This window comes from Rhinolophus ferrumequinum, chromosome 2, assembly GCF_004115265.2.
Source record: "Rhinolophus ferrumequinum isolate MPI-CBG mRhiFer1 chromosome 2, mRhiFer1_v1.p, whole genome shotgun sequence".
Lineage (NCBI taxonomy): Eukaryota > Metazoa > Chordata > Mammalia > Chiroptera > Rhinolophidae > Rhinolophus > Rhinolophus ferrumequinum.
Genome location: NC_046285.1, coordinates 80,947,276 through 80,966,004, shown reverse-complemented (window position 1 = coordinate 80,966,004; position 18,729 = coordinate 80,947,276). Strand labels below are relative to the sequence as shown.

At 34.4% G+C, this 18,729-nt stretch overlaps 1 protein-coding gene across 3 annotated transcripts in view; it reads left to right on the top strand.

Moving 5' to 3' along the window:
- Positions 1 to 18,729, top strand: part of RSRC1 (arginine and serine rich coiled-coil 1) — a 378,160-nt gene that overhangs the window by 300,814 nt on the left and 58,617 nt on the right. For all 3 annotated transcript variants that reach the window (XM_033090506.1, XM_033090486.1, XM_033090496.1), the window contains exon 7: positions 1,945 to 2,013. In XM_033090506.1, the coding sequence (XP_032946397.1) occupies positions 1,945 to 2,013 (69 nt within the window). The remainder of the gene's footprint in view (positions 1 to 1,944; positions 2,014 to 18,729) is intronic.

The window sequence follows — 18,729 nt, the reverse complement described above, 5'->3', positions numbered from 1 at the left end:
AATTCATTTAGATTCTTTGTAGAGAACACACTGATTATTAATAAAATTTCCCGATCTGTGCTTTGTAAATTAATTATTATATATGCTATTTTGATATAGTTCAAAGTTGTTTTTTTAATTTATGTATACATACACATATACACATCTACACATACTTGAGGATCTTAACTGATAGCATGGAGTTCAATTATATAAAATATTTAACCACAGCACAAGAGCCATTTGCAGTTTTAAAAGAACATATAAAACAATATTCCAATGAATTGTCCATGTATAACAACAAATCAGTAAGAAAGGACAAACCAGCATAGTGAAATAGATAAATCAGATTTAGGCAGGCTAGTTTATTGAATTTAAATTGTGCCCAGTTGGCCCAAGAGCTATATATAAGCAATCCATCTTACGTTGTTAATGGGGGTTCTTGAAATCCACCTGATGTTTGCATTATTAAATTTCAGTCTAATGAGCACTGCTAATACATATTGAAGATGGTTGTAAGGAGCAGAATGTGAATCTGAGCGGGATAATTTGAAAGAAACATAAGCTGAGCATTTTACATGACTCAAGGGGTATATCTACAATTACACATATAACCAAAATTGAATTTAAATGGAATTTCTATTATCCTTGTCCTTCTACCAGGGAGAATAAAGTGTAAATGAAGTAAAAGTCTTTAGAGTTACTGGTGGTTTGTTTTTATTATCTAATTTAATAGATTCTTGCAGTGATACAGAGTGGCATAAAAGTTTTAATATTTCATGACTTTAAATGCAGTCTAAGTATGTATTAAAGCTTGTAAATGGAAACAGATGTCTGTGTAATTGGATATCACACTTCACAACACCATTATATGAGTTTTATATTTTAAGAAAGTGTCGATATTAATGGTGAAGAAAAATCAAACTTTGAAGAAAAATAGTCATGTATGTGGTATGTATTTTCTTTCAATTCCTCTTTTAAGCCAGGTTTTGTATTTCTAAAGGGTATGCTGATTTTGCATAAGAAAAATATATGCAGCAAAAACTGAAGAGTAAGACATGTTTATTTTTTAATTCGTGGTTTGCATTGTTGTTATCATTATGATAAAAGCTCACCCAAAGTTTAATGCTGGCACAGTTTGATTCTTTTTCTTTTGACAAGGCAATACTTTTTAAACTTAATATTTCATCAACTATAATGCTATTAGAGACTTATTTTCACTTAGTTCACTCATCAGGCAGTGAGATGGCAATAAAGGAGAATCGCCCCTTTGAGACGTTAACACTTTGGAATAAATGATGTGCTAGAACAGAAATTTAATTAATTTACAGAGTATATTGATAGTCCCTTGTTACCGTGCTGTATATTTTTAATCTTCTTTAACATCTGTAGTAAAGTGTTTGAAAACCCCTGCAGTTGAGCAACTAGTAGATAATTAAGTAATAAGGGAAGAGGTTTCTAGAGGGAAAAAGATTCTTTTTACCAAATGCTGTCATAACATGAATAAAGAACTGCTACTATGATATGCAATGAAAAAAAAATAATATGCTACCTAATTTGATACTGTTCTAAAGCTATTGTAACCTTCTTATACTTAAAATGTGAATTGTAGCTTAAGAACTTTTCTCTGAAGTTTAGAACAGATGTATTGCACTGACAAATCAGATGACCAACAGCTTTTCCCAGTTCCTATGTCATTGTTTAAACTTATGTTGCTTAAATTCATTCTCCTTTATGTACAGAGATTAGCTTAAACTAAGCTTAAAAGATTCTAAATAAATATTCTAAATATATTGAATAAGGATTGTAAAAGATGGAGTTCAGATTTTTCAGCCATTTTCTTTTTTTTTTTCTTCTGACGACTTCACAAAAAACACATAAGGAATTTCTTTTCCCTTTCCCCAATATTTCCGCTTATCATATAGACATAAAGTAAATGCAGAAATTTCATTGTTTTCGTTTCAGCAAAAGCTGATGAAGCATTGAAAGCCAAAGAAAGAAATGAAGAAGAAGCAAAGAGAAGAAAGGAGGAAGGTAAAGGCATATATTCCTTTTATTTCAAAGCGGTTATTATAGTGAAGAGTTACTATTTGGCTGATTCTCTTCATTCTCTGGATAAACCATAGAATGTAATCATACTGGGGGAACCTCATACTATTTCATGAACCTAAACTATGACACAATACCACACTATATTTAGTGTTTGGGGCACTAATTAATATCTACTAGCATACCATTAGTTTATAAGCATCCTAGTATATATTCTGGGGAAACTAGGAAGATATCAAATTATAAAGTAGAGCTGTTGTTGGTTTGTTTCCTTCTGACTTTTATCTTTATAGTTTAAAATTTTTCAAATTCAGTCATAGAAATGAATTGAACTTATCTGTACATTTTGAAATGTTTTAGCAGAGAAGAAGAAAAGTCCCCTTGCTGTAAAAAACTTTAAATAAAAAAGCTCTTGGAACAATAAAATATGAAATGTCAGAAATAGTCATAATTCAAATTAAGAAATTCACGTCATGGTGTTTTAGATTAAATATTTTTTTAATAATATTGAAACCACCACCCAAAAATATGATGCAAAGAAATCTGACACATTTTTATCTCCCCTAACAAATTTTCATTTCCCCTGTAGTTTGCTATGATTTATGTGAGTAAAATGTTGTGGTTTTCTTTCACAGAAGCTTTATATATACTGTTGTAAATTACAGTGCTTAAAGCAAGAGCCAAGCAAATCTTTCTCAGTGAGTTAAACTGATGACCCAGTTGGGCTGGCAGTCATGTCTCTTTACTGGCTGATTAGCAGAATAACTATTTCCTCTATGAACTATTTCCTCTTTCAGGAGGTTGAAGCCTGATAATATGTGCAAAAATACTGGCTTTGATTGCTATTGTCTAAACTTGAAAATTGAAATTTTTGCCATTGCACATATCTTTTACTATGACAACCAGAAAAAATTTTTCATTCTCAACTTCCATTTGTGAGCTGAGACCCAGTAGAACTTAAAATGCTTGAGTATGATGGTTTAGAATGCTTAAAAGCAGAATTCCATCAGTCATTTTCCCAAAGCAAATCGAAAAAGAAAAAAAAAAAAACAACCACCTCTGTAGATTTAGGTGACAGAATCCTGCAAAATAAGTAGATTCAAACTAAATGTGGACTAATTTATGGATATAAATGTATAGTGTTCTTACCTTATTTGACCCTCATAAGTGCTGACTTTATGTCTTTGTCTTAGATCGACTAATTTTATGGTAAATTTAGAAAACAAGTGAATTCCAATGGCAAGAATACACAGTAGAAATCTCTTCTTTTGGCTTTCTGCAGTTCACATTTTGGCATTGTTAGTGGAAGCAATCTATCTGATTTCAGTTATGCTTATGGTTACCCGGAGTACAAGTAGATATACTACTAGATGCAAAATAGTCTAAGCAAATTATAGTGTTTGAGTGCTCTTATGTGGTATTCTGATCAATATAACTAATTAATAACATAATGGCCCTTAGGAAACACTGTGGTACTGTAAATTACAAGTGTGGTACTTATTAGCAACCAACATAGTGAATATATCTTGCAGTAGATATTAGTCTGATCCCATTAATTCAAGTCTTAACTGGAGTTATAATCTGTTGAAAAATATATATGATAACTACAGATATTGAAATTTCTCGGTGATTTATTATTTCAAAAAATATGTAGTATGAATGCTTATCTTAGTGAAAGAAACTTTTAAAGTACTTCAGAATGCTACATTTACATAGTGACAGTTGATATTTCTAATAGTCCCTTGTTTTTCACTGAATTAGTTCTAAACATCTTTAAAAGGATATTTTGTTAACAATTTCTTAAGGAACTATAGATACTTGAATGTTATACTGTAATTCTTTTGAACGTATTCATTAGATTTTCACTAAGTCATACTGACCTTGTACTTAATCTGTGATGTACAATAACCTTTTTCCATTTCAGTACCTGAGAGTTGTTGGCAAAGCACATCCCTGTAATCATATCTGTTTTAGTTAGCATCTTTATAACTCCGTCATCCTAACTAGAATATAGATTCTGGGATTCTACAGGATTTAGTATCAACAATGCCTAGCACATAGTACATAGTACTGTTTCTTAATTTTTGAATGAATGAATGACCAGTTTACCCTTCATTCTTTTAAATCCATGCTTACGTAACTTCTCTTGAGCTTGCAGTTGATTCCAAATAACCTACTTGAAAGTGTAACCCAACTCTGTTATGTCCCTTTTCTAAGACAGGACCTCACCCATTAGTCTATTTCTCAAAAGAATTACAGCCATTTGAAAAGAAACCAAGGAATTTCAAAATGCTACTAATATGTGCTAGTATGGATTTATCAAGTGTTTACCTGAGCTCATTAAATTTTCTTTTCATCCAAAAAAACATAAGAAAATTATAACCACAAGTGTTGAAGGGAAATTTTACTGGTAAAATAATCTAATGACACAAATTTCAAAAGATAAAACGTGTTTTATTCAGTAGGTTTCCTTTGCTTATACTTTGCAGGTAAAAGTAAATCACTAGCTAGATTCGTTGTTGTTTCTTCCAAAATTGTTTTCTTATGGATTGTCTAGAGACATGAATACTATCGAATTAACCTTTCTGAAAATGATTAATGTATAAAGCTACATTTATTTTTCTTCATATAATTAATCTAGCTGCAAATTGAAACCTGAGATACATCTGTATGTGTATGTGTATATATTGCTGCATCTGAAAGAATAATAATCTTTTATTTCCAATCTATAAGCCACTAGTAATTCACTCTATCACATCATTTATACAGTTCATCTCTTAATTTCTCAGCATGCTGATATGCAGCAGAGGGTTGAAAGCATTGTTAAAATGTAGATAGATGTTATCTGCCCAGCTCCCTTTATCTACTGTCTGTTATCTCAAAAAAAAAAAAGCTATTGTATTAGCATAGCAAGATCTGTGCCTTGCAAATAGTTCTGACTATTACGCAGTCCTTTCCTTTGAGTGTTCTTAAATCAATATCATAATTGTATTTGCAGGTATTTTATCTGAGACAGAAGTCAAGCCACTCACCAAAACTTGTCCAGAGTAACTGCTTTGCCTTCCACCTTTTAAACAGTGGGACCCCATTTAGAGTGCTCTTCGTGGTCCTTATACCGATCAGTAGATTCCCCACTTACTGAATATCACTAGTGCATTAGTGTGGACCCTCGCTCTTGAACCATTTACTCTCTTAAGTCTTTTGATTTTAGTTGAATTATGTAAAGGTTACATTATTTAGTAGTAAAAGTCAACTGAACATTTAAGTTTTAGGTTTATAGTTTCCTTCTCTAAAAATAAGAACTCTTTTTATTCTAGATTATATTTTAGGAAAAATGAATAGTATGAAATCTTTCGATCTGTTTTCTTTCTTATTCTTTAACCTAACAAATGCTTGACTTCGACTTTTGCCTTTTCTCCGTATGTGTTTGATAATGTTCAGGCTCTATATAATTAATAATCATTTCAACTTTTATCCTTTTGATTTTTTTTGATATTATTGAATGCTTTAGCATAACTGCTTAGGTTTTCTGTATTTTATTTTTGTATTTAATAGAGCATGCATGTACGGATTCTAATTATTTTTAAATCCAGTTGTAAGCATAATAGTCTTCCTTTGCATTTTGACTTTTCTCTAATATGAATTTCCTATTTGTGGCTTAAGTACAGTAGCTTTTGAATTCTTTTTCCCCTTGTGTTTATTCAAAATAGCTCTACCCATCTGTTAGTTCTCTACTTCAAATGTTTTTGTTTCCAAAAGTGTTAGGCAACCCATTCTAAATTATTCATGAAATGGCGGACAGTGATAAAATGAACATAATATGAGGTAGTTCAAGTCTCATTTGTTTAAGTTGAAATGCATCAAACCTTTTGTTACATCTGATTGACAAGGGGTAAAATATATTAGCCCTAATTTCATTGTTTTGTTGTTAATCCTTTGGCGAAGGTGAGGGTAAAAGTACTAGTCACTGAAAGGAAAAACAGGTGCCAGGCAATGTTCTAGGTACTTTACGTATTTTGATTCTCTTAATCCTTATGAACTCTCTGAGGTTTATGCTGTTATTACCTCGTCCAATACGGAGGATAGGAAACTAAGGCACAAAGTGCTTAATATTGCTCTATAGCTGGTGTGTGGTGAAGCTGGGACACAAACCCAGGCCATGTGACACCAATACACATTCCCCCACTTTAAACAGCCTACATAAATCACAACCCTTACAATTAATGTTCAAATAAATGATTTAATTCACTCTTCTTCTGTCCTTTGCCTTCCTCTCTGGATCTCACCCTCTAGCTCTTAAGCATTTATTTGCTGTATTTTTCATGTTCTCAGATCTGTACCCATATTAGGTTGCCTCACTTGGGTTTCTGGGACACCCAATAGATGAGGTACTCCAGTTGGAGGCACATTTTGTCAAAGTGTCCATGTCCTTTTTATATCATCTCTATCTGCTTTTCTCCCTAGTGACCTCTGGTCTCTGTAATACACTCACTTTTCAAATCCATACCAGCCTTGCAAACCTGGACCAGAGCCAGACTTCAGCATCTAGTTTCTCAGGTCCCCTTTTCAGAAGTCCCAGCTCTCCAGGGCTTCCAGGTCCCTAGTGTAAAGCACACTTAGTACTCAGTCCTACCATACTTGGGAGAGAACTGTTACGATCCTTTTTTTCCCTCCACTGTGGTTTCTTACCTAAGACCAGAGAAGGTGATGCATGTTTGGGGTTCTGAAGTATCCTTTATTTCTTCTGGAGACCCTTTATAAGAAGGATGGAGTGAAGTTGGAAAGGTAAAGTTAGCGGGTGCCAGGTTATCATTTAGGAATCACTGTTTATTCAGTTGGCATGTTGATATAAGTAGGTCAGAGAGAAATCAGGATTGTCCTTTTTATCTTGTCCTGAATTTGCTACCCATTATAATGTTGTTTCCTTGTTGGGGTTTAAATATTTGAAAATTTACCCCCTTTTTTCATTGTCTTACTTTATTAGGTAGTTCCATTCCTAGATTTAAAATATCCTTTTAGGAAATTTGTGTTCCCATCTATTGGATTTAATAGTTCTGCTTCTTTCATAATATAGTATTTTTAAATAATATCTGTATATTGTTTTAACACATTAGCTGTAATGTTGGAGAGCTGTTTTCTGTAAGTAAATTAATCTGCTTAGTCTATATTCCATACTTTCCCTAGTGAAGTTCTTATTTAGTCAAAAAGCACTCAAGAATAAGTGCTCAGTTATTTTAGCCTCGCCATCTGTCTTATTTCCCTCAGCAGTGATTTGGACTCTGTAGTCCCCTTGATTCCTAGTCTATGTCTCCTTCATTCTTGAAGGATATTTTTTGCTGGGTTTAGAATTTTAAGTTTGCATTTATTTTCTTTCAAGAATTTTAAAGGTATCATGGTACCCCGTATTGGAGTACTTAAGTCTTCCTAAATATTTCTGTTAGGAAATCAGCTTCTAGTCTTATATTTGCTCCTTTGCATTTAATCTGATTTTTCTGCTGTTTGAAAGATTTTCTCTTTGTGTTTGGTTTATTAATTTTTACTGCAAAGTGCTTAGGTGCGGTTTTCTTTGTATGTATCTGGACAGGAGTTTGTAATGCATCATTAGTTTGCAACTTGATGTCCTTTGATTGTTTTGGAAAATTCTCCACTATTTTCTGTCAAATATTGCTTATCCTAAATCTCTCTCTTTTTCTAGGGCTGCAATTAATATTCATTGTAAATCTTTTCATCGTATCCCGTATGTCTGTTAAGCTCCTTCCTGTATTTTCCATTCTGTTATTTTTCAGTGATTCATTCAAGATGTTTTCTTCTAATCTATCTTCCAGTACTCATTCTTTTTTCTGTTCTGTCTAGTTGAAACTTAAGCCCTCATTAAGTTCTTGATTTCAGTTAATGTATTCTTCAGTGTTTTAAATTCTTTTTTTTTTTTTACATTTTTAATAGTTTCCAATTCTCACCTGAAATTGTCTTTTATTTCCATGAACAAATTAAGCAGAGTAATGTTAAAATCTGCATTTAACAATTCCACTATTTTGATCCTCTGTGTATCTGTTCGTCCTGACTGTTGTTTCTCTTGTCCTCTTGTGTCTCATGATTCTTCATCTTGTCTTCTTTTCTCATGTACCTGGTTATTTTTAATGGATGTCATATAGCAACAATTGTAAAGATAACTTGAGGCTTAAGATAGTGCTACCTTCTTCCAGAAAGAATTTATATTTGCTCTGGTGGAGGGTATAGCAGTCTTGAATCATTTTATTAATTCAGTCAGGAATTGAGATGATTCAAAGCTGGGCTTCAGTCCCTATGGGGGCCTATTTCTGGTTTATCCTTACTTTTGGGGAATAATCTGTTAAGAGTCCAACCCAAAGCCTGGTGGTTTTATCAGAGTCTTCCCTTCGTTGACTGGCCTTGAATTCTAGATTTTGTCCCTGTAGCTCCATAAGTCTCTCAAAAGCTCTGCCCAGATCCTTAGCTTTTCAGTGACCTCTTCAAGAATTGACAGACAGATGCCATTACTGGAATCATCTCTAGTGGGTAACTGGGTCCAAATGTTGAGCTCACCTTCTTTCCTGGAACTGGGGCCCATACTTCTCCACTTCCTTAGTAACTCTCTGATGCCTTCAAACATATGTTTTAATATTTTGGCCAGCTTTTCTATCTGTTCTCAGAAGGAGGGAGAGTTCAAATAAGCTAGGCACACCACAGTATCTTCCCATAAGTTTTGACATATGGTTTTATATTTTCCACTACAATTGCCTTTTTTACCTATGAATTACTGAGGAGTGCTAAAATATTTTTGAAATTAATAATAAAAGAACAACAACTAATACTTTATAAAGTTTGTAAAATAGTTTCAAATCTACTATATCACAACTATACTCTTATTAGTTGCTATCTTATTTGTTGCTTTCTGGCTCTTTTATAGTTGTTCTGTTTGTTTTTTGTTTTGTTTGTTTGTTTGTTTTTCTTCCTCCCTTTGCAATTTTCCATAGTGGTTTGCTCTGTTTCTCCTTTCTATTGTGAATCTACTCTGTTTTAGCTTTGTGGTTCCATGGAGGCTCACACAAAACATCTTATAGATAAAACAGTACATTTTAAGCTGATAGTAACTTAACTTTGATCACGTACAAGAGCTCCACCCTTTTACTCCCCCTCTTGTATTTTTGATGTCACAATTTACTTCTTTTTATATTGTGCATATGTTAACAAATTATAGTAGCTATAGTTATTTTAGTACTCTTTTCCTTTAACCTTTATACTATAGTTCAGTTATTAACATACCATCTATAACAGAGTTAGAGTTTCCTAAATCTAACAATATATTTACCTTTACCATTGTGTTTTATACTTTCTTATGTTTTCATGTCACTAATTAACATCTTTTTTCAGCTCGAAGTATTCCTTTCAGCCGTTCTTGTAAGGCAGGTCTAATGGTGATGAACTCCCTCAGCTTTTGTTTGTCTGAGCAAGTCTTTATTTCTCCTTTGTATCTGAAGGATAACTTTGTAGTATAGAGTATTCTTGCCTGGCAGTTTTTTTTCTTTCAACACTTTGAATATGTCATCCCACTCTTTTCTGGCCTGTATGGTATCTGCTGAGAAATTTAATGACAGATTGATGAGGGTTCCTTTGTAGGTTACAATCTTTTTTTCTCTAGCTGCTTTTTGGGATTGTCTATCTTTGATTTTTGACAGCTTAATTATAATGTGTCTTCGGGAATGTCTTTTTGCATTGAGATAATAGGGTGATCTATTAGCTTTATGAACATGGGTGTCCAAGTCTCTCCCCAAGTTTGGGAAGTTTTCAGATATTATGTCTCTCTTTTTAATGTTTATTGGGGAATATTGGGGAACAGTGTGTTTTTCCAGGACCCATCAGCTCCAAGTCAAGCCATTGTTTTCACTCTAGTTGTGGAGGGTGCAGCTCACTGGCCCATGTGGGAATCAAACTGGCGACCTGGGTGTTATGAGCACTGTGCTCTAACCAACTGAGCCACTGGCCACCCTATTATTCCTTTAAATAAAACTTTTTGTCCTCTTCTCCCTCTCTTCTCCTTCTGGAACCCCAAGTACTGCAGGTCCTTGAATAACGTTGTTTCATTCAACGTCATTTTGTTCTAACATTGATGGAAAAAAAAGTTCATGGCCCAGACCACCATCTCTGTGGAATTTGCACATTCTCCCCATGTCTGCATGGGTTTTCTCCAGGTACTCTGCTTTCCTCCCACATTCCAAAGATGGACATGTTAGGGTAACTGGCATATCTAAATTGTCCCACTCTGAGTGAGTGGGTGTGTGTGAGTGCACCCTGCAATGGAATGCATCCTGTCCAGGGTGAGTTCCCGCTTTCCGCCCTGAGCTGCTGGGATAGGCTCTGGCCATCTGTGACCCTGAACTGAAATAAGCAGATTGGAAAATAATAATCTGACTTGTTTTTATTAATCTTTCTTAAATGTCTGTATAGCTCACACTTATTTCAGTGTTTAATATTAGAAGTGTTTTGGGTCTTTATTTAGAAGTTTGGTGATGTTTTTGTGACCAGAAATATACCTGGAAACTTAAACCATGTTGATATCAATTAGTCTATGGTAAAACTAGTTTCGTTCTATGTCATTAAAGTCAGTTTCCAAGAATCTATCGATGATGTTAAGTGAGGACTTACTGTATTATAATATTTGTACATTTGATGGAGTCCAATAGATCATGCAGGCTTTCATCACTCTTTTTCATCCTTTTTTCTTCTCCTCTACTTAAGTTATTCCAGAATCCCTAACCTCTAGCTCACTTACTCTGTCTTCCAGTAGTCTACTCTGACATAGATGCTCTCTATTGCATCTTTTTTTCATTTTGTTCATTGACTTCTTCAGCCACAGAATTTCTATTTGTTTCCTTTTTTATGATTTTTGTTTCTTTGTTAAGTTTCTCATTTTGTTCATGTATTACTGTCATGATTTCTTTGAATTGTCTTTCTGTGTTTTCTTGTAGCTTGTTGAGCTGCATCAAAATAGTTATTTTGATTTTTTTTTTTTATCAGCTACATCACAAAATTCTATGCCTTTGAGTTCAGTTTTTGGAGGATTATTACCCTTTGGTGATGGCATGTTTACCTGATTTTGTCCCTTGTAGTTTGGTTTTGCTGCCTTCACATTTGAAGTAGCAGATACCTCCTCAGATCTTTCCTACTTGCCTTCAGGTGGTTTACACTTTTTGTTGTTCCTGTGGTAGCTGACCTTGTATGGATACACCTGCTCCACACTTCCTGCTCCCTCTTGTGGCAGATTCTTAAGCCTTTATATCTTCTCTCGTTCTTATAACTCACCAGGCTGGCTGTTGGAAACTTCTCTTGTTTTCCAGGAGGTGGCACTGTCGCTCATGTTTGTGGTTTCTCCCTTGCCCACAGAGCCTGGTCTGTTTTTCTGAGAACACTCGCTCTCACTGCTGCACTCAGGAGTGCACTCAGAAAGCTGGCTGTAGAGTGGGGAGGTGTGGGTTTAGCACTCGTAACATTGGGGTTGCCCATGCGCCCAGTGGGGGGATCCTCCACTGAGGTTCTCCCAGAGGCTCGTCAGCTTACTTCTGCAGAAGGTCCTGAATGCAGTCATCCAGAGCTGCATCCCTTTAATACCCCCTATTGTTCTTATCTGCCTCTTTCCCAATCTCCTCTTTCCCCCTAGTCATGGAATTCCCACCTCAGTACTCTGGATGCTGCTGGAGAGGAATGGGTTTCTCTAGCCAAGTACACCACAGCTGGTGAAGCCATGCACTCGCTCACGGCTCTCCCTTTCCCCTGTGACAGAGGTTACCACTGGCTGGTTCAGCCTGTGCAGTTTGCCTTGAGGAGGGACAGCACTAGCAAATTTCCTCTTTCTGCCTCAAGTGCATCATTTTGTTGGTGGTGTTGTTTGCTCTAATAGCATACTGGAATCTCCCCTGGGGAAAGCTGGACTTCTCAAAGTCTCTCTTATCCATGGGTTACTGCTCAGGTCAGTCCTCTCCAGGTTGTCCCCCACTGTGGCCGACAGAGGTTGGGGTAGGCTCCCTGACTCCTGTTGGTTTCACAGCCCACTCTGCAGTTTGTGCCTATTACCGGATGCCCAGGTGAGCAAGATTCCTTCTGGACCTCTGGGCGTAAGGTGCTGGATCCTACAAGCCCCATACAGGTGCTTTTATTCATGGATGGATGCCTAATTAGTTGTTTAAAAAGAGGGACAAAAGGAGGGACATCTTACACCACCGACATCACTCCTCAACCTAATAGTAAAATTTAATCCCAAGGCTAAACAGTGGGTAACATTTTCAATAAAAGTCATTTTGATAAGTTTCTTCTCTAAAAAATAAAAAAATACCCAAAAGTATGAAGGTCACAATTATTACTTGGTAAATTACAATTTTCTTTTTGATTTTAAAACTTTCTGCAAATCACTTTTTGTGTATCAGTCCCATTATATTAAGGGGCATAATATCACCAAAATAAATGATTTTGTCCACCTGTTCATTCTGACAGATAATTTCCAACAGATTCAGTTTCTTCTTAAGGCCATTTCTTGATCTTGATAGTAACATATCTTCTACATGAAAGAACATATTTGTCTCTTTACTAAACCAGAAAGACCTGCATCCAGTTGATCTAAAAACTATATCATATTTTATAGGTATTCGTTTAAAAGAAGGCCAAGAGTTATAATTTTGCAATATTTACATTTAACAATCTTCAAAAGTCCATCTTCTAATTTTGGAAGTACCACTACAAGAGCGACTTTAAAGGAAGCTATGCTTTAATAATGATTCCAGTGAATTATAATACCTATGATTTCTATCTATGAAATCAGAAGCTGAAGATGGATCACTTAAAACACCCATGCAAAGTCTTAACACTGCGTGTCACTATCTTCTCAGGATAATAAAACAGTATGGCAAAGATCAACAGAATGGTTTTAGCTAAAGACTGCTTTTACACTATTTTTTAAAGATCTAACACGGTGGTTCGACTTAACGATTTTTTGACTTTATGATGGTACAAAAGTGATGCGTAGAATTTTGATCTTTCCCCAGGCTAGCGATGTACAGTATGATACTCTCTCATGATGCTGGCCAATGGCAGAGAGCCACAGCTCCCAGTTAGCTGAGCGATCACAAGGGTAAACAACCAATACTCTACAGTGTACCGTGTTCCAGAATTTTTAGATATTGTGTTCTGAGCACGTTTAAGGTAGAGTAGGCTAAGCTGTGATGTTCGGTAGGTTAGGTGTATTAAATGCATTTTCAACTTTCAATGGGTTTATCAAGATGTATCCCCATTGTAAGTTGAGAAGCATCTGTATACTCGTTATTGATGAGAAAACTGACATTAAGTTGAAGAAGCTGGCAACGTCACTGCCTGTTAAGTTATCTTACATTTAATTTTTAGCAGCAATAGGAGATATATCTATTTGCTAAAGACGAGACACGAGCCAGTGTTCACATCAGGAAGACAAATTATTAGAGCAAGTGTACGAATCAGGTTCTATTTATATAAGATGATTATGGATTAGCCTAAGTAAGAGCACTCTGTCGTGATTATAGTATTAATATCTGGAAATAGTAATTACCTGTTAATGGAAAACAGATAAAATTCAAATAATTTTTGCAATTCATAATTGTTAACATTAGTAAGGCTCAAGTCTTACTTTTAACTTTAATGATGTCAGAATATGCTCACTATAACAAATTATTAACTCTAATAAAATAAATATGCCCCAAATCCAATTAGAGTCTGTAAATGTTTATCTCCTACAGTATACTTGAGTTGCCTTTGGCCATAAAATGTGTGGTTATAATATATTCAGAGATAAATATTTTAAGGACATTAAATTATTGATTACAGATTAATCAATATGTGTTATACATAATGAAGTCAGACCTAGCTTCTCAATAGGATATTTTATCCCAAAAGTATTTTATTTCCCAAAACATATTTTTAGCCTTCCTTGCAACTAACAAGCTTTAATCCTGTTCTTAGAGGTTCAGAATGACATCCAAGAATTGTTACTAGAAAGTCTTACAGAAAATCAGCCTTGTTTCTCTCTGCTGTTAGAAATATATTTATGTGACCTTGTTTACTGTCATTGACCTTTCTTGACCTTATATATGTTTACTTTATTTTTATGAGATTATACAGTGTACTAGATCCTTTATTTTTCTAAACCCATGTTACTTACTAACTGATGGGGGATAATTGGCGAATTAATATAACATGATAAAAATTTTTTCTAAATTACAGCTGTTCCAATGTAATTATAAAATTAAGAAACAGAATAGAGACTATTGTTCAAAGAAAATCATTTTTATAAACTCTGATTATTTGTGCAAATTTAGTATGATTAGATAACTAACCACCACCGTTTTAGAATAGAGAAAGCTGAATTTGTTTATATAAAATCATAGTCTGATCACGTCTGGACATTTCCACCTTACTCTAAACTATTATTAATCCAAGATGATCATCAGCTGGACCCAACTGAAACCATCTCCGATGTCAAGAAAAAAAAATTATTCTCTGTCATCCCCTGCCAATCTGGATATTTATCATAGCAATAGGGCAACTGGGATTCAGGTACCGTGCTTCCCCGAAAATAAGACCTAGCCGGACAATCAGCTCTAATGCGTCTTTTGGAGCAAAAATTGATATAAGACCAGTATTATACATATTATATTATATTATATAAGACCGGGTCCCATATAATGTAATGTAATATAATGTGTAATGTAATGTTATATAATATAAGACCGGGTCTTATATAATAGTAAAATAAGTAAGTAAGTAAAACAGTAAAATAAGTAAATAGTAAATAAAGTAAATAAGTAAAATAGTAAAATAAGTAAATAGTAAGATAAGACCGGGTCTTATATTAATTTTTGCTCCAAAAGACGCATTAGAGCTGATTATCCGACTAGGTCTTATTTTCGGGAAAACACGGTAGAACCATACGTTAGACTGTACTGAAAGAGCTGAATTTCAAGAAACTCATGTGATAGGAATCAGAATCCTAGACTGGGAAACCAAGCAGAGGCAAGGCAGAGGATTTGGGCAATATCAGAGCAGAACCCAAGCTTAAAAGCCATGAGGTCACATGTCTGAGGCAGTGCTTGAAATGCTAGTCTTCACCTCAAAGCCAGTGTGTTACTAAGTCTTCTGCTTTTTGAATCAGAGAACTCTATCTGTACTTGCTGCTTAAGACAGAACTAGTCTCAGTGTATCGCTTGTGAAGGAAAGTCAGCAGTGTATTCAGTGGTTGGATGACTCAGACTCTAAAGCTGTGAGAGATTGCCGCAACAACGTTGAAAATGGTAAGAAATGGTTGGAGTAACAGTAAAGGAGAGGATTCCGTCATCTCGTTGAATCCCATCCGACTGATATAACCGTTATTGCTTGTAATTTGGACCAGCCTTGCCGTAGTGCTGCTGACCAACGCAGAGAAAGCCCCACAGTGATAATATACTATATGCTCATTAGTCTCAGAGCTAAAGCACACTAAGACACTTCAAGACAATACCACATCAGAGTCGTTCATGAGAAAAGACAAACCTACTTGTTTATGTAAACAAGGAATAATAAATCCACTCTTCGAACCATCATTAAATAAGCCCTAAAATATAGATCCGTGAAAAAGAAAACTTGTGTGTGCCAGTAACGTTCTAGATGTCTCATGTCATTTTTATTGTATTTAGTTTGACCCAGTCTTTGTGTCTCCCCACCATATTTACAGATGATTTTTTGAAATCAAGTTGATTTTTAAATCCAGTTTGTTTAATAATTCCATGGTGAGGTTGGTTTCTGTTCATTATCTTTTTGAGAACGTTAAGACAGAAGTGCCACTGACCAGCATCTACTTTGTGGATTGAAATAAATCTTTTCTTTCTGAAACAACTTGAAATAGCTCTTGTTGGGGGGGAAAAAAAATCTCCTGCATCCATTCAACTTCTCTCTAGAGTATCATGTCTTCAGCTTTTTAATATACAACACACAGTACAAGGTATATCATACTTTGCAACCCAGTACACATAGGCATATGTATATATAACTGAAAAAAAATTTATAAAAAATACTTATCCACTCCAATATTTTTTTCCTGATTGTATTGCATCTTCAAACAAAACAAAACAGTAACCACCCACTGATGGGTCATCATTCTCAGTTTGAAAAACATTGCTCTGGGATAGGTTTCTCCTATGGTTCTCCCTTATCCAAATCCCTCTCATATTTTAAATTTAAAAGCCTGGAAAGATGTCTTGCTTCTGCCTATGATTATAGTTAAACTGAAGATAGTAAATTACTGCACATGTTGTTGGAATTTTCTTAAGGTAAATTTGTAAGGTAAGTCAATATATTATAGAAATATAAAATGAAGTTCAGCCATTCAAAATTAGAAGCAACTAAATGTCTTTAAATTGACATCCTGTGTGAATTCAATAAATAATTCTCAGCTCCTTATAGATCATTTCCCTTTAAGTATCTTTGAATTTCTAGAGGACATTTTGTGTTCTTACTTAGTATATAATTATCTGTAAAGTTCCTGGTTAATGTATAATTTACAGCTTATAACTAGCATGTGATATATGTAGGTGATATATTTCTGCACATCTTTCGTTAGAGTTTATTAAGCTAGATCAGAAGTACCTTCCCTTTTAGCACTGTTTTCCAACACAAATCACTAAACACTAATGGAATTCATGTTAATGTGGATTTGATAACTGAGCCAAATCTGACTTTATGATGATTTAGTTTATGAACTTGAATCCAAGTTATGGAAATGGCCTGAATTCATCTAATTAAGTGTTAGAAGCCAGTCTATATTTATTTCTGTGCTTTCAAGTCTTAAAATTTCTGATTAAAATTTAAAAATAAAGTTATCTGAGAAATGAAACTCCAGATTTGGAACAAATAGACTTTTGAAAAGAAAGTTTAAAAAATAGTGGGTTTTTTTCCTAGCCAGATTGTTTACTAGCCAGACTATATGTCCTCTAGTATAGAAATGGCATTCCAATTTTACAATAAGTACAATAATAATAGGAGCTCATACAGCTATTAAGTCGGTGAAGCAAATATTCAAGTGCAGTTCTAACTCCAGAGTCCAAGATCTCGACCACTATGCTACATGACCTCCCGCTGTGCCTTCCTGTGATGGTATCTCTAAAAAGGGATTTTATCCCCTCCCCAAATTCTGCTGGACATTCATGTATCTTTTTCAAGATGGGAAGCATGAAGACCAGAAGATTTAAATTGTCAGATTTTAATCTGTTTAATTTTTTAAATTGGGGAATTGATATACTACTTAGAATTTATTTTGAAAACTTGTTTCTTGAGACTTGATGTACTGCATTTTGTTTTACCTATTTATTTTATAATTACATTCTTTTATATGTAATTACATTTTTAATAAAAATAGTACAAGCCTATTTTGTAGGAAATATGAACAATATGTAAAAGTTTGAAGAAGGAAATAAATGCACGTGACCCTACTAGCCAGAGAGAAAACTTCTGCTAACATTTTCGTATATCCTCCTAATGTTTGTTTGCTGCCTTTTTAAAAATAAATAAATAATGTCGAGATCGTGCAGAATATACAATGTTAGTTTAATTGTAAGAGATGAGAGAAGAGATATCCCACTATGCAGGGCAAGCCACTTTTATCTAGGCCTCCAAATTTTTATATAGTAAAAAGTTGCCAATGGAGTATAAACACCTCACCCCACCTCCCACTTCACAAATCCGTCTCACTCTTTTCAACCTCCATATATACATAATTTTGTATTCTGTATTTTTACTAGTTACATAATATATTTATGTTCTCATGCTGTTAAGAGCTCTTTGAAAATATTTTAATGGTTCTATAATAGTCCAAAGTTACAGATAATGCTATGACTAAAACATTTCTCTGTTATTGGATATTTGTTTAGATTGGTATCAGCATATTTTGTCAGAGATAATATAGTTCAGTGATAGGATGGAGTCCAGGTGTCAGAGTCTTACAGGGACTTACTACACCGGTACAGATACTTACTACCACTACTACATATGTGCAGTCATCCCATTTGCTTGTAAAGAGGTTCTCTGTGCAATTTTACAGAATTTGTATTTCCAGAATTACAATCCAAGATGGAAAGAGGGATATTTTAGGCCAGAGATGAAATAATTTCTTCCTCTTATTTGCATAATATTTCATTATTTTCAGTGAATTTTCACAAGCGTATATTATTTAACTTACTCATCTCAGTTCTGCAAGGTAGGGAGTATTACTCTCATTTTATAATTGCGAAATTAATGTTTAGCGTGAGCTCCAAAACAGAATCCTTGCTAATGGACAGTAGTTGCTCTGTACACTGTTCAATGACTGACTCTCCTATAGAAAAGGATTCTGCAGTTGTTTGTTTGTTTAGTTTAAAGGAACAGAGTAAAAAATGCTACCTTAAGGTTAAATCCACTCAAGGCTGAAATTTAATGATTTTCAGTATTTTTAACAACCATCGAACTACCCTGTTTGTTGGGGGGGCAGTTTTGGGTGGGTTTTTTTTAACTTCCAAAAACATTTAGACCTATCCTCTAGATAATTTACAGAGAAAACTGGATTTTTTTTCCAATGTAGTACTAATTAATTAATCTGAACACAACTCACTATAAGTCACATCCTTTTTTAAAAACGTGGTTCATATTTTTGTCCAGAAA